The 27,551-nt window shown below is 37.5% G+C and overlaps 1 protein-coding gene and 1 pseudogene across 1 annotated transcript in view; one reads left to right on the top strand and one right to left on the bottom strand.

Moving 5' to 3' along the window:
- Positions 1-840: 840 nt before the first annotated feature.
- The window catches only part of ATAD2 (ATPase family AAA domain containing 2), a 73,647-nt gene continuing 46,936 nt past the window's right edge, over positions 841-27,551 (top strand). Inside the window, exons 1-3 of the mRNA XM_037803204.1 lie at positions 841-1,108; positions 10,286-10,431; positions 27,309-27,358. Coding sequence (XP_037659132.1) covers positions 941-1,108; positions 10,286-10,431; positions 27,309-27,358 — 364 coding nt within the window. The 5' untranslated portion in view covers positions 841-940. The remainder of the gene's footprint in view (positions 1,109-10,285; positions 10,432-27,308; positions 27,359-27,551) is intronic.
- Positions 15,481-15,890, bottom strand: LOC119509270 (annotated as a pseudogene).

The raw sequence follows: 27,551 nt of genomic DNA, 5'->3' as shown, positions 1-27,551 counted from the left end.
TTTCAAAACAGTCAAGCAAATGCTGTAATCTTAGAGAAGCCATTTTCATTCTGTAATTCTGTAACAGTAGCCAACGTTTTTGAGCATTTATTAAGTGTAAGCACGGTTCTAAAGTTCAATAACACCTTTGAATCTTGGGTATTATTATTTTATCTATTTTCCAGATGAGGAAATTAAGACCCGGAGAAGTGAGAAAATTTGCTCAAGATTATATAAATCGGATATGGCAGAGCTGGCTACAGATCTTGCGTCCTTAACTCTTGCACTCCACTGCCTCACTTAGAGCTCATTTTCTTTCTTTCTTCTTTTATAGCTAATTTGTTTTGGTTAAGCCATTAGTAAAAAGCTCTTAAGGCTCAAAGTCAAAACCTGTCAAAAGCCAAGAGCTTTCGGTCCCCCAGTCAAGGACTCGCATTTTGCATTTGAATTCTACTTGGCGGGAAGCAGAAGGCAGGTGTCAGGAGGGGCGGGGAACCGACGCGAGGTCCGGGTCAGCCAATCAGAGCTAGCGGAAGCCTCCCTTCCCCCGTCCTCCACGCGCCAAAATTCCAAACAGGACTGCGCACCGCTCCCTGCCGTGTCCCTCCGCCGAGTTCAGCGAGCCGGAACTATATAAGAAAAAGAAGTCTGCGTTATCCCCCTACTATCTGCTCAAGTCTTCGGCGCCGTAGGTGCATATCCCCCTCAACTTAAGCCCGGCCTCCTTCGCGCTACAGATAGGATGAAAAGAAAGAATAAATGCCCTTGGCGAGGCTGCGGTACTAGGCCAGGGTGGCGGCGTGGGCGGGCCAAGCAGCGGAGGGATTCCGGACGCGCGCGCCGCAGTCGCTGGCGCGGATCTCGTGGCGCCAGAATTCGGAGCGCGGAAGAGCCGGAGCAGCAGCCGCCCGCACCCGGGACCTGTCTCCTACCTTGGCGGCTCGGGAGACGAGAAGAGAAGATGGTGGTCCTCCGCAGCAGCCTGGAGCTGCATAGTCACTCCGCCACCTCGGGCACGGACCCCCTGGACCTGTCCAACGAGTTCCTCAGCTTGGAGCAGATCGGCCGGAGGCGGCTGCGCTCGGCCCGCGCCGCTGAGAAATCCGCCGTCACCGCGGCAGCCGCCGGCGTGAGTAGAGGCCTGGGGCGGGCTCCTCGGGATGACAGTTGGGGGGGGAGGGGACAAAAGTAAAACGAAAGGCTTCTCATGCTCGACCCCAGGGAGCGTGGGGCAGATCGAAGAGATTGGGCTGGCTGGAAGAGGGCTAAGCAGTTGGCTCCCACCTCCTTTTACGGAAAAGGAAACCGTAGCTCTCTGGAGCCGAAGTGCCGTTGTGGGCAGAGCCTTGGTTATTTGGACTGCTCCCTCCCCACCCCCACGTCCTTGACCTGTCGCTCTGGCTCCGTCTTGGGGTTCGCATCCGCCAGTTAAGTGCAACACACATTTACTGACTGATTTCTGTATGCATAATAAATGTTTTAGGGGCTGCGTGGATAGAAAGATTGTAGTTCAGGTTCCCTGACCTCCATTTCCTATCCAGAGGGGTTCGGTAGTAAGAACTCAGTGAATAATACCAGGTTGTGTAACGTAGCAGGATGGGGACCAATATTTCATGTACAGTCTTTTCACTTAAGCCTCATAACAACTCTGAGAATTGATAGTTATGATACCTGTTTTACAAATGAAGAAACGGACTCGAAAAGGTAAAACCAGTAAGTGTTATATTTCAAATTAGAACCCAGCTACCTTCGAGACCTTTCCTTTTCTATTATATGGTGCTGCAGTTACAAACTATTTATAAGGGAAGTTTGCAAGGGGGTGGAGCTGTAATGTTTTCTTGAAAGAGGTGCTTTTCCTTCTAGGTCTCGAGTACAGCTAGGATTTTTGATTGGCAGTTTAAGGGTGAGAGAAGAGATCCACCCCCGACTCCAGCTGCCAAAGGGCATAGGCGGCGGGAACATCATGAGCAACAGGTTGGAGAAGTTGAGGAAACAGTACAGAGAAGTTAGGGCAGCAGGGAGTAATCCAGTTATGCTGGAGTTAGGGTAGGCTTGGGTGTCAGGAAAATAGGACCAGAAAGCCCAGGAGAGGTATGTTTGGTGACAAAGCATAGTCCTCTGGTTTGGGTAGACTATTTTAGGGTCTTGTATTGTTAAGGGAGCCTCTGCATGAAATTGGTTATCAGCAGCCTTTGTGGATGCCCCATACTGGTTGTTCCTTGCCTAGGGAAGTGGGCTAAAAGAGCTCTCTAGTCCCTTCAGTCTCCGAAGTCATGATTCTGAATTGAAGAGACAATTTCTTAATTTTCAGGATTTGTTTCTCAATTGCAAATGCAGAAGATGGAAGAGATTTGGGGAGTCCAAACACTTCTGCCCTGAGCTCTGGTCACGTGTTGAGAAAAAAACAAATTATTTCAATAAGTGTTTGTTGAATATTTATTATGTTCAGGACCCTGCTAGATCCTGTGACTGCAATGATGTATTGAATACTGGTTAAGAACATAAGTTCTTAAGAACTACAATATTAGTTTGAATCTCAGTTTACCAGTAATCAGCAGGTTTCTGCACTTGTTAAGTGGGGTTGTTACCTACTACATGGGCAGTGAGGATTAAATGTGACCATGCATGTTAGCAGTTCAGCTGAACACTTGGCATATAGTTTGGACTCAGTGATTTTCAGTTGTTAAGACCATAGTCAATTTTAGTTAATGGCTACTCCCTTTCCAGTTCCTCAGGCCAAAAACTTGGAGTTAACCTAGAATCCTCTCTCTCATCCCATATCCAATGCATTAGCAAATTCTGTTGGCTCTACTTTGAAATTATGTTCAGAATCTGACCATTTCTCATATCCTCCATTGTTGCAATGCTGGTTCAAGCTATTATCTCTTTCCTGGATTATTAAAATAGTTTCTTGACTGGCCTCCCTGTTTTCCGCCTTGCAACCATCCTGCCCCCTTTCCTCCAGCAGTCAGTTTCAGAACAGCTGACAGTGATCCCTTTAAAAAGTCAAAACTGTTGATCTCTCCTCTTTTCAAAAACCCTCTAGTGGCTCACTATCTAAGAGTAAAAGTTTAAAAGTTTTGGGGCCACCTATGCTCCCTTTTCCCCCTTCCCTATATCTTTCTAATGACACACTCTTCCAGTCTCCCTCTTGCAAAACCCACACTTTGCCAGACACACTGATCTCACTGTGGCCTAGCTTTTCCTTGAATCCCAGGGCTTTTGTACTTTTCTGTTCCCTCTGTCTGGAATACACTTCCCCTGTATATCTGCATGACTGGTTCTTTTACCTTCTTTTGCTTTTTTGTTTTTATTATTTTTTAATTTAAAAAAAAGAATCACAAAAAAAAAAAACACCTCAGAGTTCATATAGTGCTTCGTGTGTTCCAAAAACTTTACAAATATTAATTCAGTCCTCACAACCTTATATGAATTGGGTTCATCCTTGTTTTACAGGTGAGAAAATGGACACATAGACTTAAATAACTTGCCCAAATTCATCTGTATAGTAAGTGGTAAAACTGGAATTCAGATTTAGGAGTCTGGTTCCTTCAAGTCTTGCTACAATATCACCTTTTCAATGATGCTTACCCTAACCACCCTGTTTAAAATTATAAATCACTCCCCTTGACATTCTCAGTGCCCGTTACTCTGCTTTATCACCTTTTAATATATTTTATAATTTCCTAATTCTATATTTTTTTCTCTCCCAAAAGCAGAATATAACTCCATAGAGTCTTGGAATTTGCCCTTTTTTCAATATTGTATTCTTGGCTCCTAGAGTAGAGCCTAGTAGTAGATGCGCAATAAATATTTGTTGTTGATTGTCCCTGCTCTAAAGGAACTTAATGTAGCAGAGGAGACTTCACACAGCATTATACAGAGATTATATGTCATAAATGCCATGTCAGTGTGTATAGCGGTTGAGCAAACTACCGTCTGAGAGACCATTCCAGCTGGGCATTGCAGAATGGGAAGGATTTTTTTCAGGCCCAGATTTCCAGTAGGGATTATACTTGAGACAGAGTACTCCCTTCTATAAGTAAAGGCACCTGTGTAGACCAAATTGTACTCAGAGGGTTACTTAGTGAGCATGGTATTGGATCAAAAGAGATGAATAGTCTTGAGGGGTAATGTATTTATACCTGATGACAACCCACCAATACCAAACAACCTGATTGGGATATTTCCTAATTTGAGAACTTTATCATTCGATACAATTGATTCCATTTATAACTTGCTTTTTATATCAATAATATGTTTCAGAGACTAACTCTCTGATAAATCGTATACATTGTTATTTCTTAGTCTCCTCAGCCACATATTTATTGACAGTATTTTTTGGGTTGGTTACTTTTACAGGTGGCTAAATTCATTCATATTGAATCATAACTTGGGCTTTTCTTAGTTTAATCTCAGAGGCTGACCTTACCTTCAAGTTCTGAAGCTACCTATAATCACCTATTTATTAACCGCTTTCTACTTTTAAGTTTTGAATATGATCCCATTCAGTTGGGCTTAGGATTTGTGTTTTTTGTTTTTGTTGACTTGGAAGGATCCTCTGAATATTTTGTTGTTTTAGCTTTGTTTTTTGTTTGTTCATTTGTTTCCCAAACTTTTGCTTTCGTCCTGCCAGCCTTGTAAGTCTGGGTACCCCTTCTGTGGTTTCTTTTTCCTTCAGAGTCAGACTGTCCATTGTCTTTCTGTACTTTCATAGGTCTGAGGCTCTTTGATTTAGGGTTGTTTCTCAAGCTGAAGAGTCACTTAAGGATTAATAACATTGTTTTTATGTGTGATGAATATACATTACTTTTTAGTCATGTTTACCTACATTTTTACTCCTCCCATTTGTTAGGTGCAAAAAAGGTAAAACATTGCAGTATATGAAAGGTACTATTTTTGGGTTTTTTAATTGTCTATTTATTAAAAAGTCTAGAAAGATAGTCCATACTCAATACTGATTTGTACAAAATATGGGAAAATTTTTTAAAAGCTGAAGCATAATAAAACACCAAAAAATCCCAAGTGTATAGCTGACTGAAGTATCAGAAAGCATGGATAGAGAGATTTTGACATGTGTCAGTGAATGAGGCTCCCTGAAATTGGGTGACATGGCAGCCCTATGTTCAGGAGAGTATGTTTGTTTGGGGGCAATGATTTGTTTTTGCTAGACAGTTTGTAGTAGACTGGAGTCAGGAAGAGCCCTTGATTTTAAGCTTAGAGGTTGCAACTTTGTTGGGAAACAGTGAGTAGTTGGAATAGGGATCTGAAGAAACAGTGTTTAGAATGGATTATTGTCCACGTATTTGGAGCTTGGAAGACCAGTTAAAAGATTACCTAATAGTATAAAAGATTATAGTAGTAGTAGTAGTAATAATAGTAGTAATAATATCTACCACTTATATAGCACTTGTTATGTGCCAGGCAACGTACCTAATACACACACACATTTCCCCTATAAAGTAACTATTATCAGCCTCATTACAAATATGGAAGCTAAGGTACAGAAACCTTATGTAACTTGTTCAGCATCACACAGCTCTCAGTGACAGTGTCAAGTATCAAGCCTAGGAAGTCTGTCTCCAGAGTTTGAGCTCTTAATTAGTTCATTGTTATCTTGATAGACTAAAGAAGAGAAAGCTGGAGTCTAAACTAAGGAGAAAATACCAAACAATTCTGCAAAGGATCTGAGAGTTTGTATACAGGGAACAGTGTTGTTTCCAGCTAAAGAGATGAGCAGTAAACCTCTTTAGTTGGGAATGTGATGCCAGAGTGTGGTGAAAGGTTAGGACTGCATATCTTTGGGAGTCACCTATATTGAGGTGATTGTTGATACTTGAGGGTGGATAGAAAACATAGCAAAATACAAAACATCTAAGAAGATCTGGAGCAATGGTTACATTTTAAGATTGGGAAGAGGATGAATAGTGCAGCCGAGTATCGTGTAAACCAAAGAATCAAAGCATTTAAAGGAGGGAGTGATCAACTTCATAGAAGCAAATAGTGGTAGAGCAAAACCACTAGTGGGAGATAGTTTTACATCTACTGAAGGAGCTGTAGGAGTAGGAACTAAATTTCTGGACCTTGCGGAATAGATTGATGGTAAGGAATTGACTATTACATGAAAGATGAAGCTAAGGAGGGATAGCACAACTATACTGGACCATTGTATGTCAGAATATGCTGTTGTCCAAGCTTTCAAAGAACTCAAGTCTGGATGAGTACATTTTGTAGGTTAGTATTACAACTGTGGTTGTGAAAATTATGTTTAAAAGTCATTTGTTGATTTGATATTTGAGTTGACACAGCCACCTAATCCCTACATACATATTTGTTATGAACTTAACAGCTTAAATAAATTTGGTGTTTCACAAAAAAAATTAGAATATTTCTATTATGCAATTGTATCTACTTTGAGGAAAAATTATTAAATTTGAGTTCTTGATTCTAAACCTGTTGTTGCCTGCTCTCTGTATTAACGCTGATTCTGCAAAGACACGACAGACTTAAAATTTAACAAACTATATATTTTCCTTTTAAAATTTTGTTTTTCAAGAACTGTCCATGCTTTCAGTATCTGTGTAGGTTTAACCAGTGAATGAATGACACTACATCTGCATGTTTAGTTTTCAGATTAAGTATGCTTTCTCTTTTTTACTTTAGGTAATTTTTTCTAGCAAGGCATGTTGTAAAAATGTGAAAAATAGAAAGTGAAAGTCCTCATCCCTATAATCCAGTGTTAATTACTATTAAGAGTTGACGGTTAACTTATTTCTCATAAATTAGTTTAATCACCCTTATTAAAATATAACTGATTTAATAGCTGTGCTACTTTTCCTTAGGAAATCAGATGTACACAAGATTATTTGTCTGGTGGTATTTATAAAATTAAAAAATATGCAGATAACCTAAATGAGCTACAGTAAGCAACTTGTTAAATAAATTAGGTTCTTATAATGGCTAGAATACTATTTATTCATTTTAAAAAATGTTTTTTTAAGAACAATAAACACCTTTATTACATGAGCTAGGATGGGAGGGGGAGTTATTTGCCTTTCTGGGCCTTGGTTTTCCAGATAAAACTCCAGCTTGTTGCCCTCTAGCACATAGCCATCTGCTCGGCCACACAGGCCACGCTGACGTGGCCTCGAAGTAATGCACGCAGGAAGCTTTCCCTGCTGGAACTACTCCTCAAGAAGACTGCTGGTCTTGGCATTCTTTTTCCTTTCTTCATATTTCTTCTGAATTTTCTTTGACCATTTTTTGTTTAAAATTTCTTCCTCCTCAGAAGTCAGCTTGGCCCCCTTCTTGCAGCCCAGGGGCAGAGCATAGTGGGATATATACCATAGCTGTTATAATGGTGTGGTGTCGTTTTTTTAATAGAACATCAAAAAAATGTTCGTATCACTAGGAAAAAAATTGCCAAGCATATATAATATTGTCATCCCAATTTAAAAATCATGACTTTATTTGCGTAAGAAAAGAAGGGTTTATGCACCAAAAGGTTAACAATGGTTGTACATAGAGTTGAGTGACATTATTTTCATCTTTATGCTTTTCTTTGCTTTTTCCAATTACAATGGGCATGTATTACTTTTATTTTTAGATTGCTTTTGTAAGAAAATTGTTGTAAGTTACTGATGTTTTAAAAATTCCTCAGTGTGCATTATTACCTGTTTTATTTTTCTCTCCATACTTTCTTGCTGCTTACTGCTTATTAGGATGAACTCGAGCCACTCACTAGTTGAATCTTCCATGTTTCTCAGGAAATCTTTTTTCCTGTATTTAATGCCTCCCCCTTTTGTGTAAAAATTAATTTGATGTTTGTACCAATTTGTTTATTAAAGTATTTTAGGAAAATGAAGAATAGAGAAAAAGTTAAATATTTTAAAGAATATTGTTGAAAATCAAATTTTAGCCTTTATACAATATGCTAAGTCGAATAGTAATGGTGGTAGTGGTTTCGCATGAGTCAATTGGAGCCTTAGGTTTAGCTTAATAGTATCTTCAATGAAGTCTGTACTATCTTGTATTTTCCATATGGTTAAGCTAAATATGAATATAGCAAAATTATAAAGTGTTAGGGTCGGAAAGTTCCTTAATAGGTTTTCTAAGGCAGTGTGAGCCTCACATTATTGCTGTTATAAGTTGTAAATTGTTTTTTAATGCTGTATTCCCTTGTATGTTTTAAAGTTGCCATCTAAAGTGCCCCCCCATTAGTTTTAATAGTTAACAGAAGTGTAATTTCTGGCATCTTTTAATGCTGACATTAAGAAGAATAAAGCCGTTAACATTGGGCTTTTACATGTATCCGTTGCCATAGTTATTTGATATCTGTCATGGAACATTAAAAAATAATAAATAAACTCTTCACAGTCAAATTTTACATTGATTTTCTTTCTTAATTTGTTTTTCCAATCTTCTTAACCTATAGTATTTTATCTTAATATATTTTTATGCTTGAAAGTCATTTATTAATCATCCTTTCATACTTTTTTGCAGCAGAGTTTGAAAATTTTTCCACTTATCCTGTAACCATAAGATTCTGAGAAATAAAATTCTTCTGGATTGAGTTATATTATTGATACTCAATTGATCAAAACAGCATAAACATATTTTGATTAAAAATGGTTAAGCAGAAAGTGAGATTTTATTAGGCTTTCATATGGTTGAAGCTTTCCCCTTCCCATTGATTCAGGTATCTATGGATGAATCTTATTCATTACTAAAAACAGTGTTTGGCATCATCCGTTGTTTTTAATAAATGTAAACACTGAGAAACACTGTTCAAATAAATAAGTAGATAGTAACAGTAAGTTTTGCTTAGCAGTGCCACTCAGTTTTTTCTGACTTACATGCTGAAAATCACTTGCCAAAAATTACTTTTAATGCTCTCGCAGCTTAATTAGGTCCTCTTCCAATTTTGTTGAAAATCATTTAACCATGGGAAAGGATTTGTTGCCTTGCTCAGTCATTCAGTTTCTTAACACCTACAACAATGATTTTCCTGGGCTTTATGGAGGCTTTTAATGCCTTGAAGCTGTCTACAATAGTAAGATTTAGAAGAGGTGAGAGATACGACTTTCTTTTGTAAAATGGGAGAAAGGAAAATGAAAGAGGATGTCTTGTGTTAAGGCACCTTCTCAGAACAGTTTTCAGAGAAAGTACGCATGTAGGCTAAAATTATCTTTGAAAATCTATTTTACATGACTCTTGTCTAAAATGTAGGTATTCTTTTTTCGAAACATCCTTAAATATAGGTACAATGATAGGTGGTAACAAATCTATACATCACTTAATATTTTATGAAGCACCTATCTAATTCTTACACAAATCCTCATGGTGTGGGTGTCCTTGTTTTACATGTGAACCCATCAGGTAGTTGTCTAAAGTCATGGAAGGGGCAGGACTGGAACTAAACATTTCATTGTTCTTCCCACATCCTAGCTGCTGGCAACTCATAAAACAAAATTAAGTGACAAAATAAAACCAGCTGGGGGTGAGGGTAGGGGTGGGAGAGGCAGTGTTTCAGTTTTTTCGAAAACACTGTTTTTCTAAAATCAATCTTAAGAGTAGTAAGGTATGTATTTTAAAAATTGTGTTCTCTCTTGATGTAGACATATCTTTTGTACTATTTTAGAAAGGTTTGTATGAACTTTTTGAACATTTTGTGATACAACCTCCCTATTAGCTATAAAACAAGCCACTATTTTAGAGAACCTCCAGTCTATTGAGCAAGCCTTTTGGGAAGTTGCTGGTGAAGGGCTATTGTATCCCAACATATTGCACAACAGGGCTTACTTTGTATGCTTTTCTGTAGCATTATAGGATTGGCTTAAATAAAGTTACTTAGAAGTGCTCTATTTTTTTTTTTACAACAGATTAACAAACCTAAAGAGTCTTTGACTTCTCACAGTTGTTACATTATTTGTGTGTATTTATATATATTTAAGTGTATATCAATATCTTTTTTGGATATTCCTGATATCTGTAGCCTTAAAATAAATGAGTATTTACTATTATGAACTGTTATGGCTTTTTATCAGTGGTGGAAAACTTCACTTTCTAGACTACTGGTTATGAATTAGAACTCTAAACTACTAAATCTTATATTAGCCATTTTATCTAATATTGCTGGTTATTTGTTTATCATAAAATAATTATTGTTTCTTGAGAAGATGCAAAAAAAGGATACTGCACAAAAAACAATTGTTAACAAACTTGTAATCAGAAAACTTAGGAGCGATTTAACTTGAGGGTTTTGACTGAAAAAAATCTTAGGTGACTTTCTTAATTGTTCTTAAAGGTTAGATCTTCAGTTAAGGAAGTTGCCTACCACCAGACACGTGCCTTAAGATCTTTGAGAAAAAATGCACAGAATTCTTCAGATTCTAGTTTTGATAAGAATATGGAAATAATGGAGAAGCATGCTAATGGCAGGCATTTTACAAGGTAAGACAAGATGGTTGAAGGATAACCCCAAATAGTTTTAAAATAGTAATTTAGTATTTGCATTTACTTTTTTAAAGTGTATCCTTGACCAGTTATCATTCCAGGGTTTTAAAGTGTAATTTACTTGAAATACATGTATTTGAAATAAATGAATATTATAAAATTAAAATTATATGTATTAAGTGTAGTTTGTTTTTATTTTCATGTTTAATGACAATACTCGTGATATGTATGAATGCAGCTGACAAGGTTGGTTGATACATGATCAGCTGTCTTATGTATTTGAGAATCTGAAGAGACTTTGTGACTAACCTGCTTGTGATGTGTGGTTCTGCTTCATAGTGTGTATAAAGCCTTTGTTCAAAGCATTAAGTCTGTTTCTGATTGCTTACTATCAAGTTTTTCATCAGTTCTGAGTCATTTATGAACTTCACTGTGTTAGTGCACTTCCAAAGCAATCTTCAGAAAGGAGGCAAAACACGATTTTTTTTTTTTTGTTTTCTTTTGCTAATCTTAATGTGTGCCTACTAGATGCTTTATCCATATTTTAATTTGGTTTCTCAAGAACCCTAAGACAGGTGGCATGAATCCCACTTTAACACACATGGGAAAATGTGAGTGTATTAGTCAGAGTTCTCTAGGGAAACAGAACCAACAGGAGATATCTGTAAATATGAGATTTTTAAAAAATGTGTCACGCAACTGTGAGATGCACAAGTCCAAATTCCATAGGGCAGTTCACAAGCTGGCATCTCTGATGAAGGTCCTTGATGAACTCCCCAGGAGAGGCTGTCTAGCCAAAGAGGGTAGAAAAAAAAAAAAAGGTCCTCTCTTCTCCCTTCAGTCTTCAACTGATTGAATTAAATCCAACTGTTTGTATTCTCATTGTAGAAGACATTCCCTTAGTTGATTGTAGTTGTAATCAGCCACAGATGCAATCAGTTGACTGATGATTTAACAAACCAGCCTTCTGGTTTATTAGCCAGCCATGAAATGTCCTTGCAGTAATAGTTAAGCCATTCTTTGCTTGACCAGTTAACTGGGCACCATCACCTGGCCAGTTGACACATGAACCTAACCATCACCCTCAGTTTAAATGGGTAAGTTAGTTTGGCTAAGTTCATGGAACTGGGGTGTGTTTGTTCAAGAGCAGGATTTAAATCTAAGTTTAATTATCTCGAAATCTTAACTTCTTCCCCACTTTGGTAGGACCTAACATAAATGGATGGAAAGCCCCAATTTCAGTAAAATATGTTTGATGAAATTGTTGTTTTTTTAATCATTCTCATAAAGAAATGAGCAATAATGATTTAGAAGTCTAGAACCCTCCAGCTCTTTTTTTTTAAATCTTCATTTTATTGAGATATATTCACATACCACGCAGTCATACAGAACAAATCGTACATTCAATTGTTCACAGTACCATTACATAGTTGTACATTCATCACCTTAATCAATCCCTGACACCTTCATTAGCACACACACAAAAATAACAAGAATAATAATTAGAGTGAAAAAGAGCAGTAGAAGTAAAAAAGAACACTGGGTACCTTTGTCTGTTTGTTTCCTTCCCCTATTTTTCTACTCATCCATCCATAAACTAGACAAAGTGGAGTGTGGTCCTTATGGCTTTCCCAATCCCATTGTCACCCCTCCTAAGCTACATTTTTATACAACTGTCTTCGAGATTCATGGGTTCTGGGTTGTAGTTTGATAGTTTCAGGTATCCACCACCAGCTATCCCAATTCTTTAGAACCTAAAAAGCGTTGTCTAAAGTGTGCGTAAGAGTGCCCACCAGAGTGACCTCTCGGCTCCTTTTGGAATCTCTCTGCCACTGAAGCTTATTTCATTTCCTTTCACATCCCCCTTTTGGTCAAGAAGATGTTCTCCGTCCCACGATGCCAGGTCTACATTCCTCCCTGGGAGTCATATTCCACGTCGCCAGGGAGATTCACTCCCCTGGGTGTCTGATCCCACGTAGGGGGGAGGGCAGTGATTTCACCTTTCAAGTTGGCTTAGCTAGAGAGAGAGGGCCACATCTGAGCAACAAAGAGGCATTCGGGAGGAGGCTCTTAGGCACAATTATAGGGAGGCCTAGCCTCTCCTTTGCAGCAACCGTCTTCCCAAGGGTAAAACCTATGGTAGAGGGCTCAACCCATCAAACCACCAGTCCCCTATGTCTGTGGTCATGTTAGCAACCATCGAGGTGGGGTAGGCCAATACCCCTGCATTCTCCACAGGCTCCTCAAGGGGGCACTACATATTTTTTTCCTTGGTTTTTTTTTTTTTTTTTAACTTTTTTTTCTTTTTTAAATCAACTGTATTAAAAAAAAAAAACAAAAAACATACAATAAAAGAACATTTCAAAGAGACCATAACAAGGGAGTAAGAAAAAGACAACTAACCTAAGATAACTGCTTTACTTCCAACCTGTTCCTACTTTACCCCAAGAAAGTTACCTAATATAGCAACATTTCTGTGAACTTGTTCCTACTATATCCATCAGAAATTAACAGACCATAGTCATTCCTGGGCATCCCCAGAACGTTAAATAGCTTATCTGTTCTTGGATTATTGTTCCCCCTTCCTTAATTGCTCTCTATTGCTAGTTCCCCTACATTCTACATTATAAACCGTTTGTTTTACATTTTTCAAAGTTCACATTAGTGGTAGCATATAATATTTCTCTTTTTGTGCCTGGCTTATTTCGCTCAGCATTATGTCTTCAAGGTTCATCCATGTTGTCATATGTTTCACGAGATCGTTCCTTCTTACTGCCGTGTAGTATTCCATCGTGTGTATATACCACATTTTATTTATCCACTCATCTGTTGAAGGACATTTGGGTTGTTTCCATCTCTTGGCAAGTGTGAATAATGCTGCTGTGAACATTGGCGTGCAGATATCTGTTCGTGTCACTGCTTTCCGATCTTCCGGGTATATACCGAGAAGTGCAATCGCTGAATCGAACGGTAACTCTATATCTAGTTTTCTAAGGAACTGCCAGACTGACTTCCAGAGTGGCTGAACCATTATACAGTCCCACCAACAATGAATAAGAGTTCCAATTTCTCCACATCCTCTCCAGCATTTGTAGTTTCCTGTTTGTTTAATGGCAGCCACTCTAATTGGTGTTAGATGGTATCTCATTGTGCTCTTAATTTGCATCTCTCTAATAGCTAGTGAAGCTGAACATTTTTTCATATGTTTCTTGGCCATTTGTATTTCCTCTTCAGAGAACTGTCTTTTCATATCTTTTGCCCATTTTATAATTGGGCTGTCTGTACTATTGTCATTGAGTTGTAGGATTTCTTTATATATGCAAGATATCAGTCTTTTGTCAGATACATGGTTTCCAAAAATTTTTTCCCATTGAGTTGGCTGCCTCTTTACCTTTTTGAGAAATTCCTTTGAGGTGCAGAAACTTCTAAGCTTGAGGAGTTCCCATTTATCTATTTTCTCTTTTGTTGCTTGTGCTTTGGGTGTAAAGTCTAGGAAGTGGCCGCCTAATACAAGGTCTTGAAGATGTTATCCTACATTATCTTCTAGGAGTTTTATGGTACTTTCTTTTATATTGAGATCTTTGGTGCATTTTGAGTTAATTTTGGTGTAGGGTGTGAGGTAGGGGTCCTCTTTCATTCTTTTGGATATGGATATCCAACTCTCCCAGCCCCATTTGTTGAAAATACCATTATGACTCAGTTCAGTGACTTTACCCTCCAGCTCTTAATTACAATTTGTATAGTGAACTTTCCAGATAAGTGAGGTTATGCCCTTTTAAGTTTCTGAGCTTTTGTTATTATTTCTTCAGTTATTTAAATTAACCTTTTATGTATTTTTAAATTTGCATCTCCATTTATGGAGTGTTTACTGTTCTATTTCATTGACTCCAAAGCACCAGCTATTGAAACATACATCATTTTATGAGACTAAAAAAAAGTAGAAATACTGAGTTAAACCTTTTTTTTTTTTTTTAAGAGAGTTGTAGGTTTACAGAAAAAGAATACATAAACTACAGTGTTCCCATATACTACCCTATTAACACCTTGCATTAGTGTATGCATTTGTTACAATTGATGAAAGAACATTTTTATAATAGTACTATTAACTATATATTCTTTGGTTTATATTAGGGTTCACTGTTTTCTTATACAGTGCTATGTGTTTGTTTGTTTGTTTTTAATGTTCTAAAAATCTTTAATTTTTCTGTACCAGGTTCCTAAAGAATACCTTATAAGATAGAACAAGCATGGTGAAAATTTTTAAAGAAATTATTGTGTGAGTGTATGTATGAAGGTTGTTAATTTTTTAAATTTAAGCATCATAGGATATATAAAGCAAGAACAAGGAAAGATGAGGCTTACTTTTAACAGTATTACTTAGTAACACGTTAAATATATATTAATATGTTATCAAATCTATGAAGAACCACAGGTTAATATACTTCTGGTTACTTTTTAATTTTTTCACTTTAAAGACAAGACCAAAATCAAAACCTCTGAATTTATAGTTTTCAACTTGAAAGAATCAATAGAATGGTGGTAATTTAAAATACTTATCAATAAAGCAGATATTCTTATGAGTATTAATGGCTGATACTGAAACAGGATAAAGTATAAACATCATATTCTCTTAATTTGAAGTTGCCAGTGAAATCAATTACGAATATTTATTCTGAAAGATGCTGCTATGAAGGCTGCACATTCAAATATAGATAATGACTATTTAAAATTAAATTTATGGAATACCTAGAAAATGGGTTTATTTGGAACTTGCAGGCAGGTTTATAGTATTCATTAGCAATGACTTTTTAAAGACTTAGAAGACCAGTGTTTTAATATAAAACTAGCTTTAAAATTGTCTTCCTTTAGTGTTTTCAATTGTCACATTGCCATGAACCAAAAAAACCAATAATTTCAAATGATCACTGATACTATTTAGGAAAAAATTCTCGTGTCAGTACTTTTAATGTTGTGTACGTCAAATTATAGAAGAAAGACAACTATAAACAAGTTGCGGTCCCTATTTTCATTAACAGCACAACTGTGTTACAGTAAACCAAGTTTATGTTCAACCAAGTGTGGTTCTCCCATTACTTCACTTTGTGATGGATCATTTAGAATATCTTCAAATCCAGTAGTCTCATCATTACCCCTCAGAATATCCAGTGAAAAGTTTGAGCTCGGAAGAAATGGAAGCCGCTGAGCCTCCTGCACTGCCTTGAATTTTAGTGGAGCAGACAGACCCTGGATGTATCTCAGTGTGGAAAAATTGATTTTATCTTGGTTGAGCTGGAATTCTTTTCTGATAATTCAAGAGGATGACTGGGCAAAAGTTCAGTTTTCACACAAAGAAATCCTCTCTGAAGAAGATCTTGACTTTCAAAAGGGCCACTTGCTGAAAGTTCATTAACTGGAATATTGTCCTTTAGCTGAGATCCGAGTCCTCTGGTATTCATTTTCAGCCCGCTGTCTGCACTGCCTCTCAGCCCCATTACCTATGTTTGTTTTTAATGTTTATTTTCATAACATATATACAACCTAAAATTTCCCCTTTTAAACATGACAAACTTTGATGTGACATCAATTGTTAGACACATCTCAATTTCAGAGGTGTTGAAATGGGAAATGAAATATACGTTTGCCCAGTATTTCTGATACTTGAAGTCTTCAGATTTATTCTTCAGGATCCATGAATTAATTCTTTATGAGAATTTTTAAATTATTTTTCCTAATCTGAAGGAAAAATAAACATATTCTGGATCATCTAAATTGCCACCCAAAAGGGAATTGCCATAAAATTTCAGGCTCTATGTTTGTTTTTACAATTGCATTTACAACAGTTATTTTAGTAGTTATCTTAGGTTCATGAGATAAGAACAGAGTCTGACTTAATTTAAGAATGATGCAACCACTTCTGAAAGAAGGCCATGTGATGTGATATCATGACATGCTGTTAAAGTGAAGCTTTGGAGCACTTTAAATAAGAAAAACAGTCATGATGCTACCCAACAGTATGGGCACGCCAAACTGAAGAGAAACTGATAGCAGTCAGTACTGCTTTCACATAGAAGATGGCTATTTCAGCAAAACCTCATGTTAATATTTTTTGCTGGTGGTGGTTTTATAGTTTTATTTGTATACAACTTATAAATGAATTTATGTAATACGTGTTTTGTACATATTCATACAAAAAAAATCAATGTTCAAGATCCTTGAAGCTTTTTCCTTGAAAAGGATTTTTACATTATTCAAGTTTGTGAAACATTGGACTTTATGTAAGATTTAAAGATGAATGGCATGGTATTTTTAAATGAGATTCCTTCTAAGAGATTTAGATTCCTATCTTTATATTACCACACACTTCACATTCCACTCTCCCTACAGCCCCTAGCAACCAATAATCTCTTTCTGTCACTATAGATTTGCCTATTCTAGGTATTTCATGGGAATCATACAATATATAGCCTTTCAGTGTTCCTGGTTCTTTCAGTTTGCATAATGTTTTCAAGGTTCATCTATATTATAGTATATATCAGTACTTCATTCCTTTTTATTACCAAATAATATTCCATTGTATGAATATACAGCATTTTGTTTTTCTGTTTATCAGTTGGGTTTTCACTTTTTGGCTTTTACAAATAAGGCTGTTATGAACATTTGTGTTCAAGTTTTGTGTGGACATCTACTTTTGCTTCTCTTGGGTATATGCCTAGGAGTGGAATTGCTGAGTCAAATGGTAACTCCGTGTTGACTGCTATGAGGAGCTGATAGACTGTTTTCCAAAGTGGTTGCATCATTTTACAATCCCCCCCAACGATGTATGAGGGTTCCAGTGTTCCCTCAACTTGCCAATCCTTGTCATAGTCTGCCTTTTTTTATTTTAGCCATCTTGGTGTGAATTACCTTGTGGGTTTGATTTGCATTTCACTGATGGCTAATAATGCTGAGCATGTTTTCATGTGTCTCTTGGCCATTTGTATGTCTTCTGTAAAGGATTCCCATTTTCTTAAACAAAAATCATCTCCCTTTGTTCAAATCATTACAAATATTATTTATTATTTTATGTGACAAAATAGTGGTAACATTGGGATCTATTTATGTAAAGCTTACATAAAATGGCCCACAGTATTTTTTTTTATCATCATTTTATTGAGATATATTCACATACCACGCAGTCATACAAAACAAATTATACTTTCGATTGTTTACAGTACCATTACATAGTTGTACATTCATCACCTAAATCAATCCCTGACACCTTCATTAGCACACACACAAAAATAACAAGAATAATAATTAGAGTGAAAAAGAGCAATTGAAGTAAAAAAGAACACTGGGTACCTTTGTCTGTTTGTTTGCTTCCCCTACTTTTCTACACATCCATCCATAAACTAGACAAAGGCCCACAGTATTTTTGTGTTCTACTTTATGTAGTTTTTCTTTTCTTATCAGGCTGACCCTTTTTACTGTTGTCAGTTTGCCTGACTGTAGTAATCTCTACTTCCTTCATTTCTGTTTTTTTCTTTGTTTTCAATCTATTTGGGACTCAAAGACCAAATGACCAGTATTGTTAGAATAATACATAAAGGTTTGAGTAACTGCCTTGAGGGCAGGATCTATGGTTCTTTGATCCTGGAGTTCTTAAACTAGGGTCCAGTGATCACGGATGGTGTTCAGGGGTTACATGAAACCTTTGAGGTAATGTTTAAACTTGTGTGTGTATATGCAGTATTCTTGGGGAGAAAAGATCCTTAGCTTTCATCCGATTCACAGGGGTTGTCAAACTCCAGCCCCCTGTGTTTTTTTTGTTTTTTTTGTTTTTTCATTCCCATGACTTTATCTTTTTTTTTTTTATCTTCATTTTATTGAGATATATTCACATACCACGCAGTCATACAAAACAAATCGCACTTTCGATTGTTCACAGTACCATTACATAGTTATACATTCATCACCTAAATCAATCCCTGACACCTTCATTAGCACACACACAAAAATAACAAGAATAATAATTAGAGTGAAAAAGAGCAGTAGAAGTAAAAAAGAACACTGGGTACCTTTGTCTGTTTGTTTCCTTCCCCTATTTTTCTACTCATCCATCCATAAACTACACAAAGTGGAGTATGGTCCTTATGGCTTTCACAATCCCATTGTCACCCCTCATAACCTACATTTTTATGCAACTGTCTTCAAGATTCATGGGTTCTGGGTTGTAGTTTGATAGTTTCAGGTATCCACCACCAGCTACCCCAATTCTTTAGAGCCTAAAAAGGGTTGTCTAAAGTGTGCATAAGAGTGCCCACCAGAGTGACCTCTCGGCTCCTTTTGGAATCTCTCTGCCACTGAAGCTTATTTCATTTCCTTTCACATCCCCCTTTTGGTCAAGAAGATGTTCTCTGTCCCACAATGCTGGGTCTACATTCCTCCCCAGGAGTCATATTCCACGTTCCCAGGGAGATTCACTCCCCTGGGTGTCTGATCCCACGTAGGGGGGAGGGCAGTGATTTCACCTTTCAAGTTGGCTTAGCTAGAGAGAGAGGGCCACATCTGAGCAACAAAGAGGCATTCGGGAGGAGGCTCTTAGGCACAATTATAGGGAGGCCTAGCCTCTCCTTTGCAGCAACCGTCTTCCCAAGGGTAAAACCTATGGTAGAGGGCTCAACCCATCAAACCACCAGTCCCTTATGTCTGTGGTCATGTTAGCAACCATCGAGGTGGGGTAGGCCAATACCCCTGCATTCTCCACAGGCTCCTCAAGGGGGCACTACATATTTTTTTCCTTAGTTTTTTTTTTTTTTTTTTTAAACTTTTTTTTTCTTTTTTAAATCAACTGTATTAAAAAAAAAAAAAAACATACAATAAAAGAACATTTCAAAGAGACCATGACAAGGGAGTAAGAAAAAGACAACTAACCTAAGATAACTGCTTAACTTCCAACATGTTCCTACTTTACCCCAAGAAAGTTACCTAATATAGCAACATTTCTGTGAACTTGTTCCTACTATATCCATCAGGAATTAACAGACCATAGTCATTCCTGGGCATCCCCAGAACGTTAAGTAGCTTATCTGTTCTTCTTGGATTATTGTTCCCCCTTCCTTAATTGCTCTCTATTGCTAGTTCCCCTACATTCTACATTATAAACCGTTTGTTTTACATTTTTCAAAGTTCATATTTGTGGTAGCATATAATATTTCTCTTTTTGTGCCTGGCTTATTTCGCTCAGCATTATGTCTTCAAGGTTCATCCATGTTGTCATATGTTTCACGAGATCGTTCCTTCTTACTGCCGTGTAGTATTCCATCGTGTGTATATACCACATTTTATTTATCCACTCATCTGTTGAAGGACATTTGGGTTGTTTCCATCTTTTGGCAATTGTGAATAATGCTGCTATGAACATTGGCGTGCAGATATCTGTTCGTGTCACTGCTTTCCAATCTTCCGGGTATATACCAAGAAGTGCAATCGCTGGATCAAACGGTAAATCTATATCTAGTTTTCTAAGAAACTGCCAGACTGACTTCCAGAGTGGCTGAACCATTATACAGTCCCACCAACAATGAACAAGAGTTCCAATTTCTCCACATCCTCTCCAGCATTTGTAGTTTCCTGTTTGTTTAATGGCAGCCACTCTAATTGGTGTTAGATGGTATCTCATTGTGCTCTTAATTTGCATCTCTCTAATAGCTAGTGAAGCTGAACATTTTTTCATGTGTTTCTTGGCCATTTGTATTTCCTCTTCAGAGAACTGTCTTTTCATATCTTTTGCCCATTTTATAATTGGGCTGTCTGTACTATTGTCATTGAGTTGTAGGATTTCTTTATATATGCAAGATATCAGTCTTTTGTCAGATACATGGTTTCCAAAAATTTTTTCCCATTGAGTTGGCTGCCTCTTTACCTTTTTGAGAAATTCCTTTGAGGTGCAGAAACTTCTAAGCTTGAGGAGTTCCCATTTATCTATTTTCTCTTTTATTGCTTGTGCTTTGGGTGTAAAGTCTAGGAAGTGGCCGCCTAATACAAGGTCTTGAAGATGTTTTCCTATATTATCTTCTAGGAGTTTTATGGTACTTTCTTTTATATTGAGATCTTTGGTGCATTTTGAGTTAATTTTGGTGTAGGGTGTGAGGTAGGGGTCCTCTTTCATTCTTTTGGATATGGATATCCAACTCTCCCAGCCCCATTTGTTGAAAAGACCATTATGACTCAGTTCGGTGACTTTGGGGGCCTTATCAAAGATCAGTTGGCCATAGATCTGAGGGTCTATCTCTGAATTCTCAATTCGATTCCATTGATCTATATGTCTATCTCTGTGCCAGTACCATGCTGTTTTGACAACTGTGGCTTTATAATAAGCTTCAAAGTCAGGGAGTGTAAGTCCTCCCACTTCGTTTTTCTTTTTTAGAGTGTCTTTAGCAATTCGAGGCATCTTCCCTTTCCAAATAAATTTGATAACTAGCTTTTCCAAGTCTGCAAAGTAGGTTGTTGGAATTTTGATTGGGATTGCATTGAATCTGTAGATGAGTTTGCGTAGAATTGACATCTTAATGACGTTTAGTCTTCCTATCCATGAACATGGAATATTTTTCCATCTTTTAAGGTCCCCTTCTATTTCTTTTAGTAGAGTTATGTAGTTTTCTTTGTATAGGTCTTTTACATCCTTGGTTAAGTTTATTCCTAGGTACTTGATTTTTTTAGTTGCTATTGAAAATGGTATCTTTTTCTTGAGTGTCTCTTCAGTTTGTTCATTTCTAGCATATAGAAACATTACTGACTTCTGTGCATTAATCTTGTATCCCGCTACTTTGCTAAATTTGTTTATTAGCTCTAGTAGCTGTATCGTCGATTTCTCAGGGTTTTCCAGATATAAGATCATATCATCTGCAAACAATGACAGTTTTACTTCTTCTTTTCCAATTTGGATGCCTTTTATTTCTTTGTCTTGCCTGATTGCCCTGGCTAGCACTTCCAGCACAATGTTGAATAACAGTGGTGACAGCGGGCATCCTTGTCTCGTTCCTGATCTTAGAGGGAAGGCTTTCAGTCTCTCACCATTGAGTACTATGCTGGCTGTGGGTTTTTCATATATGCTCTTTACCATATTGAGGAAGTTTCCTTCAATTCCTACCTTTTGAAGTGTTTTTATCAAAAAGGGATGTTGGATTTTGTCAAATGCTTTTTCAGCATCTATTGAGATGATCATTTGATTTTTCCCTTTCGAGTTGTTAATGTGTTGTAATACATTGATTGTTTTTCTTATGTTGAACCATCCTTGCATGCCTGGAATAAACCCCACTTGGTCATGGTGTATGATTTTTTTAATGTGTCTTTGGATTCGATTTGCAAGTATTTTGTTGAGGATTTTTGCATCTATATTCATTAGGGAGATTGGCCGGTAGTTTTCCTTTTTTGTAGCATCTTTGCCTGGTTTTGGTATTAGATTGATGTTAGCTTCATAAAATGAGTTAGGTAGTGTTCCATTTTCTTCAATGTTTTGAAAGAGTTTGAGTAAGATTGGTGTCAGTTCTTTCTGGAAAGTTTGGTAGAATTCCCCTGTGAAGCCATCTGGCCCTGGGCATTTATTTGTGGGAAGATTTTTGATGACTGATTGGATCTCTTTGCTTGTGATGGGTTGGTTGAGGTCTTCTATTTCTTCTCTGGTCAGTCTAGGTTGTTCATATGTTTCCAGGAAATTGTCCATTTCCTCTACATTATCCAGTTTGTTGCCATACAGTTGTTCATAGTATCCTCTTATAATTTTTTTAATTTCTTCAGGATCTGCAGTTATGTCACCTTTTTCATTCATTATTTTGTTTATATGGGTCTTCTCTTTGATTTTGTCAGTCTAGCTAGGGGCTTGTCAATCTTGCTGATCTTCTCAAAGAACCAACTTTTGGTGATATTTATCCTCTCTATTGTTTTTTTGTTCTGTATGTCATTTATTTCTGCTTTAATCCTTGTTATTTCTTTTCTTGTACTTGGTTTAGGATTGGTTTGCTGTTCATTTTCTAGCTTCTTCAGTTGATCCATTAGTTCTTTGATTTTGGCTCTTTCTTCCTTTTTAATATATGCGTTTAGTGCTATAAATTTCCCCCTTAGCACTGCTTTTGCTGCATCCCATAGGTTTTGGTATGTTGTGTTCTCATTTTCATTCGTCTCTATATATTTAGCAATTTCTCTTGCTATTTCTTCTTTAACCCACTGATTATTTAGGAGTGTGTTGTTTAACCTCCAGGTATTTGTGAATTTTCTAAGTCTCTGATGGTTATTGACTTCTAATTGTATTCCATTGTGGTCAGAGAATGTGCTTTGAATAATTTCAATCTTTTTAAATTTATTGAGGCTTGTTTTTTGACTCAGGATATGATTTATTCTGGAGAAAGTTCTGTGACCACTAGAAAAGTATGTGTATCCTGGTGATTTGGGATGTAATGTCCTGTATATGTCTGTTAAATCTAATTCATTTATGAGATTGTTTAGGTTTTCAGTTTCCTTATTGGTCTTCTGTCTGGTTGATCTAGCTATAGGAGAGAGTGATGTGTTGAAGTCTCCCACAATTATTGTGGAAACATCAATTGCTTCCTTTAGTTTTGCCAGCGTTTCTCTCATGTATTTTGTGGCAGCTTGATTGGGTGCATAGACATTTATGATTGTTATTTCTTCTTGTTGAATTGCCCCTTTTATTAGTATGTAGTGGCCTTCTTTGTCTCTCAAAACATCTCTGCATTTAAAGTCCATTTTATCTGAGATTAATATTGCTACATCAGCTTTCTTTTGGCTGTAGCTTGCATGAAATATTTTTTTTCCATCCTTTCACTTTCAGTTTCTTTGTGTCCCTGTGTCTAAGATGAGTCACTTGTATGCAACATATTGATGGTTCCTTTTTTTTGATCCATTCTGCGAATCTATATCTTTTAATTGGGGAGTTTAATCCATTTACATTCAACGTTATAACCGTGAAGGCATTTCTTGAATCAGCCATCTTATCCTTTGGTTTATGTTTGTCATATTTTTCCCTTCTCTATTAATATCCTTTATTGTACCCATATCAAATCTCTTTAGTACTGAACCTTTCTCCAAGTCTCTCTGTCCTTTCTTTGTTTCTCTGTCTGTTGGGCTCCCTTTAGTATCTCCAGTAGGGCAGGTCTCTTGTTAGCAAATTCTCTCAGCATTTGTTTGTCTGTGAAAAATTTAAGCTCTCCCTCAAATTTGAAGGATAGCTTTGCTGGATGAAGTATTCTTGGCTGGAAATTTTTCTCACTCAGAATTTTAAATATATCGTGCCACTGCCTTCTTGCCTCCATGATGGCTGCTGAGTAGTCACTACTTAGTCTTATGCTGTTTCCTTTGTATGTGGTGAATTGCTTTTCTCTTGCTGCTTTCAGAACTTGCTCCTTCTCTTCTGTGTTTGACAGTGTGATCAGAATATGTCTCGGAGTGGGTTTATTTGGATTTATTCTATTTGGAGTTCGCTGAGCATTTATGATTTGTGTATTTATGTTGTTTAAAAGATTTGGGAAGTTTTCCCCAAGAATTTCTTTGGATACTCTTCCTAGACCTTTACCCTTTTCTTCCCCTTCTGGGACACCAATGAGTCTTATATTTGGACGTTTCATATCATCTGTCATATCCCTGAGGTCCATTTCGATTTTTTCAATTTTTTTCCCCATTCTTTCTTTTATGCTTTCATTTTCCATTCTGTCATCTTCCAGGTCACTGATTCGTTGTTCAACTTCCTCTAGTCTTGTACTATGAGTGTCCAGAATCTTTTTAATTTGGTCAGCAGTTTCTTTAATTTCCATAAGATCATCCATTTTTTTATTTAGTCTTGCAATGTCTTCTTTATGCTCTTCTAGGGTCTTCTTGATATCATTTGTATCCCGTACTATGGTCTCATTGTTCATCTTTAGTTCTTTGAGTAGCTGCTCTATTTGCTGTGTCTCTTTGGATCTTTTGATTTGGGTGCTTGGGCTTGGGTTATCCATATCGTCTGGTTTTTTCATATGCTTTATAATTTTCTGTTGTTTTTGGCCTCTTGGCATTTGCTGAACTTGATAGGGTTCTTTTAGGATTTGTAGACCAATTGAAGTCCTTATCTCTAATTTATCAGATCTACAGCTTCGTGGAGTACACTTTCTCTAACTAACCAGCAGGTGGCGTCCACGAGCCACCTGTTCTCCACAAGCCAGTTTTCCCCTGCTTTGCCTTTTTGGTGAGTGGGGGAGTGAGTCTTGTGGGGTCCAATTGGTGTACCAAGCTTGCGTGTGTAGTTGGTGTTGCCTGCCCTGTATATGGGGTGTGTTTCTGGGCAGTCAGGGAGGGGGGGTGGCTCTAACAATCAAATCTCCCTGGTGATCCTAGAGTTTTAAAGCTGCTGCAATAGTCTAATCCTTCAGTTCAGTCCTGCCACAGTTTGTCTCTGCCACTGAGCCACAAGTCCTTGGTATTGGCATATGGCTCCTGAGACTTGCAAGTGGGCCCCTCTTCCAGGCTGTGCACCCCCTGGTCCTCTGTTGAGGGATGACTGTGCTATGTCACAGGTGAGTGCCGTCCCCCCAGGGCGGATCTGGGCTGCTGGGCTGTGTAGGGAGGCTCCCAGTCTGCTGAAATGATGGCTGAATGGGGCTTTGTTAATTCACACTGCTCCACCTTCCCAACTCTGGGACAATCAGCTGAGGTTGCAGGGAAGGCTAATGTCCACACCCAGTTTTGTGGTGTGTGCCTGTTATTTGAAGCACTTCCATCACACTGGGTTGTTTGGGGCAGCTTGGGCTATGGGGCTGGCGATGGGCAGGAGTGTTTCGTGTCCACCAGGATGATGGCTGTGAGCGGACACCCCCCTTTTCTTGGGAAGTTGTGGTGTTTAGTGAATTTTCTCAGCCACTGGATTATTGCCTTTTGTCTCAGAGCTCTCTTAGTTCTGCTCTTGTCTTGACCTGCCCAAATTGCAAGTCTCTGAAGCTTTCTGTATTGGACTTCTTAGAGTAATTGTTTTAGAAAAAGAAAAAAGGATTAAAAAAAAAGGGCCCTCCTCAGAGATCTAATGGGTTATTGAAATGCTAAGAGACAAAGCAATTAGGGCCATTAAGGAAAGGTCCACAGGGCAGAGAGATCAGCTTTTCTTCGGGATTTGCATATGAGCCTCAGGGCCTGAGCTCTGTCCTTCCCCTTTCTATGTTCACCAGAACTCCAGAAATCCTCCGCTTTTATTTTGGAGTTTTTTGTGCTGTTTTTTTCTATGCCTGTCTCCTCTCTGCTGGGCTGGCTGCTCTCAGATTCTCTGGTGTCTGGTCTCAGTCTATGATTGGAGTTTGGATCAGTAGAATGAGTTTCCGATAAGGGCTGCCACTGCAGTTCTCCCTTCTCCTTCCCGGAGCTGACAGCCCCTCCTCCCACGGGACTGAGCCTGGCAGGGAGGGGTGCGGGTCCCCTGGCCGCAAAAACTTACAGATTTCGCTGATCTCAGCAGTTCCACGTTTTCATGAGTGTTGTATGAAGTATGCCCAAAGTCAGATTGCTCTGTGGTGTCCAGTCCACGCAGTTCCTGGCTTTCTACCTACTTTCCTGGAGGAGTAACCAAAACATACAGCTCACCAGTCCACCATCTTCCCCCTGTTTTTTAAGAGTACAGTTTCATTGGAACACAGTCATGACCATACGTTTTGTCTGTGGTTGCTTTCATATTACAATGGCAAAATTGAGTAGTGGTGATATATTGCTCACAAGCCTAACATATATACTATCCAGCCCTTTAAGTCTACCAACCCCTGCAAGGGTATACAAGAACACTGCTGTAAACATTGTGTCCCTTGTACCTAATAGGACCTGATATATAAGAAGTGTGAATCTCCAATAGTATGGAGGGCTTCCTCTATGAGAAATGTCTGTGAGCCCATGAACAAACGAGGCCTTGATCTGTACATTGCTGACTCAAATGCTTTAATTTTGTTCTTGGGTCTTACCTGTGTTTCAAAACAGGTAGGGAATTAATGATAGCTTACATTGTTATGAGAATACATGAGTTAACTCTTTTGGATAATACATTTTATTTCAGAAGTGTAATATTTGAAATTCCTCATGTATAAACTAACTCACTTGCAAACAGCTTGATTAATAGGTACAGCCTAAGTAAAGAAAATTGAATCCTTAAAAACAAGTTTATGAGACATACATACTGTTTTGTTTGCTCAGTAGATTTTTGAAAAAAGGCAAGGGGTGGGTTTTGTTTTTGGTTTTTCATTTTTTGAAGCTTTGAAAGTATACTTTATAGTTCAGTAGATTCTGTCTGCCAGTTTGTAGGTGGGGTATCTGATTTACAAATGGGACTGTTTCTGCATGTAAATGTTAATGTGTGTCATGTAAAGATTGTAAACAGCAAGTATTCTTAGAAGTCAATTAACATGTCATTAAGGGGTATTAATTCTGTTTATACTTATAAACTCCTTGAGGTAAGAGACTGGTATATCCCTGTGGTGTAAAACACATTGCCTTGTTTCTACTCCGTGTTTGGATTATACTTACAATATTTAAATTAGTAATTTCTTGTTTCAGGTAAAATAATTTGATTTGATTAACCCTGTTTAGCTAAGTATTAATTCATATATCATTGAATTTCACAATGATATATTGTGATACATATCATTTTGTTTTAGCCATAACAGAGTTCTCAGATTTTGTTTAGCCATAACAAAGTATAAATATATGCAGTCTCAAGCTATTTTTTCAGTGCTTTTTTTTGGGTATTTAATGAGTGTTTACTCTCCAGGTAAATAGTTTAGTTTAACACAGTAAATTGTGTTAGTTTGAAGCATTATGGAATATAGAATTTAAAGTTATGTCAATTGAATTGTTTACTGTATTTTTTCATATAGGCAACTGGCCAGACAGCAGGCTGATAAAAAAAAAGAAGAATGCAAAGAAGGTAAGTTATATTAAAGGCATTTCAAAAATTTAAAATAAGTAATTATTATTTTCAGGTTTTTTGAGGTGCATATTTAGGTTTTGATATAAGTATATGCCCATAAAACCATCACTACAATAAGATAGTGAAGATAACATATCATCACCCACCAAAATTGCCTCATGCCTGTATTAAATCCCTCCTGGCTCCCTCT

The sequence above is a fragment of the Choloepus didactylus genome, chromosome 14 (assembly GCF_015220235.1).
Source record: "Choloepus didactylus isolate mChoDid1 chromosome 14, mChoDid1.pri, whole genome shotgun sequence".
NCBI lineage: Eukaryota > Metazoa > Chordata > Mammalia > Pilosa > Megalonychidae > Choloepus > Choloepus didactylus.
Note: the sequence above shows the minus strand (reverse complement) of the source record. Positions and strands in the feature narration are given on the sequence as shown.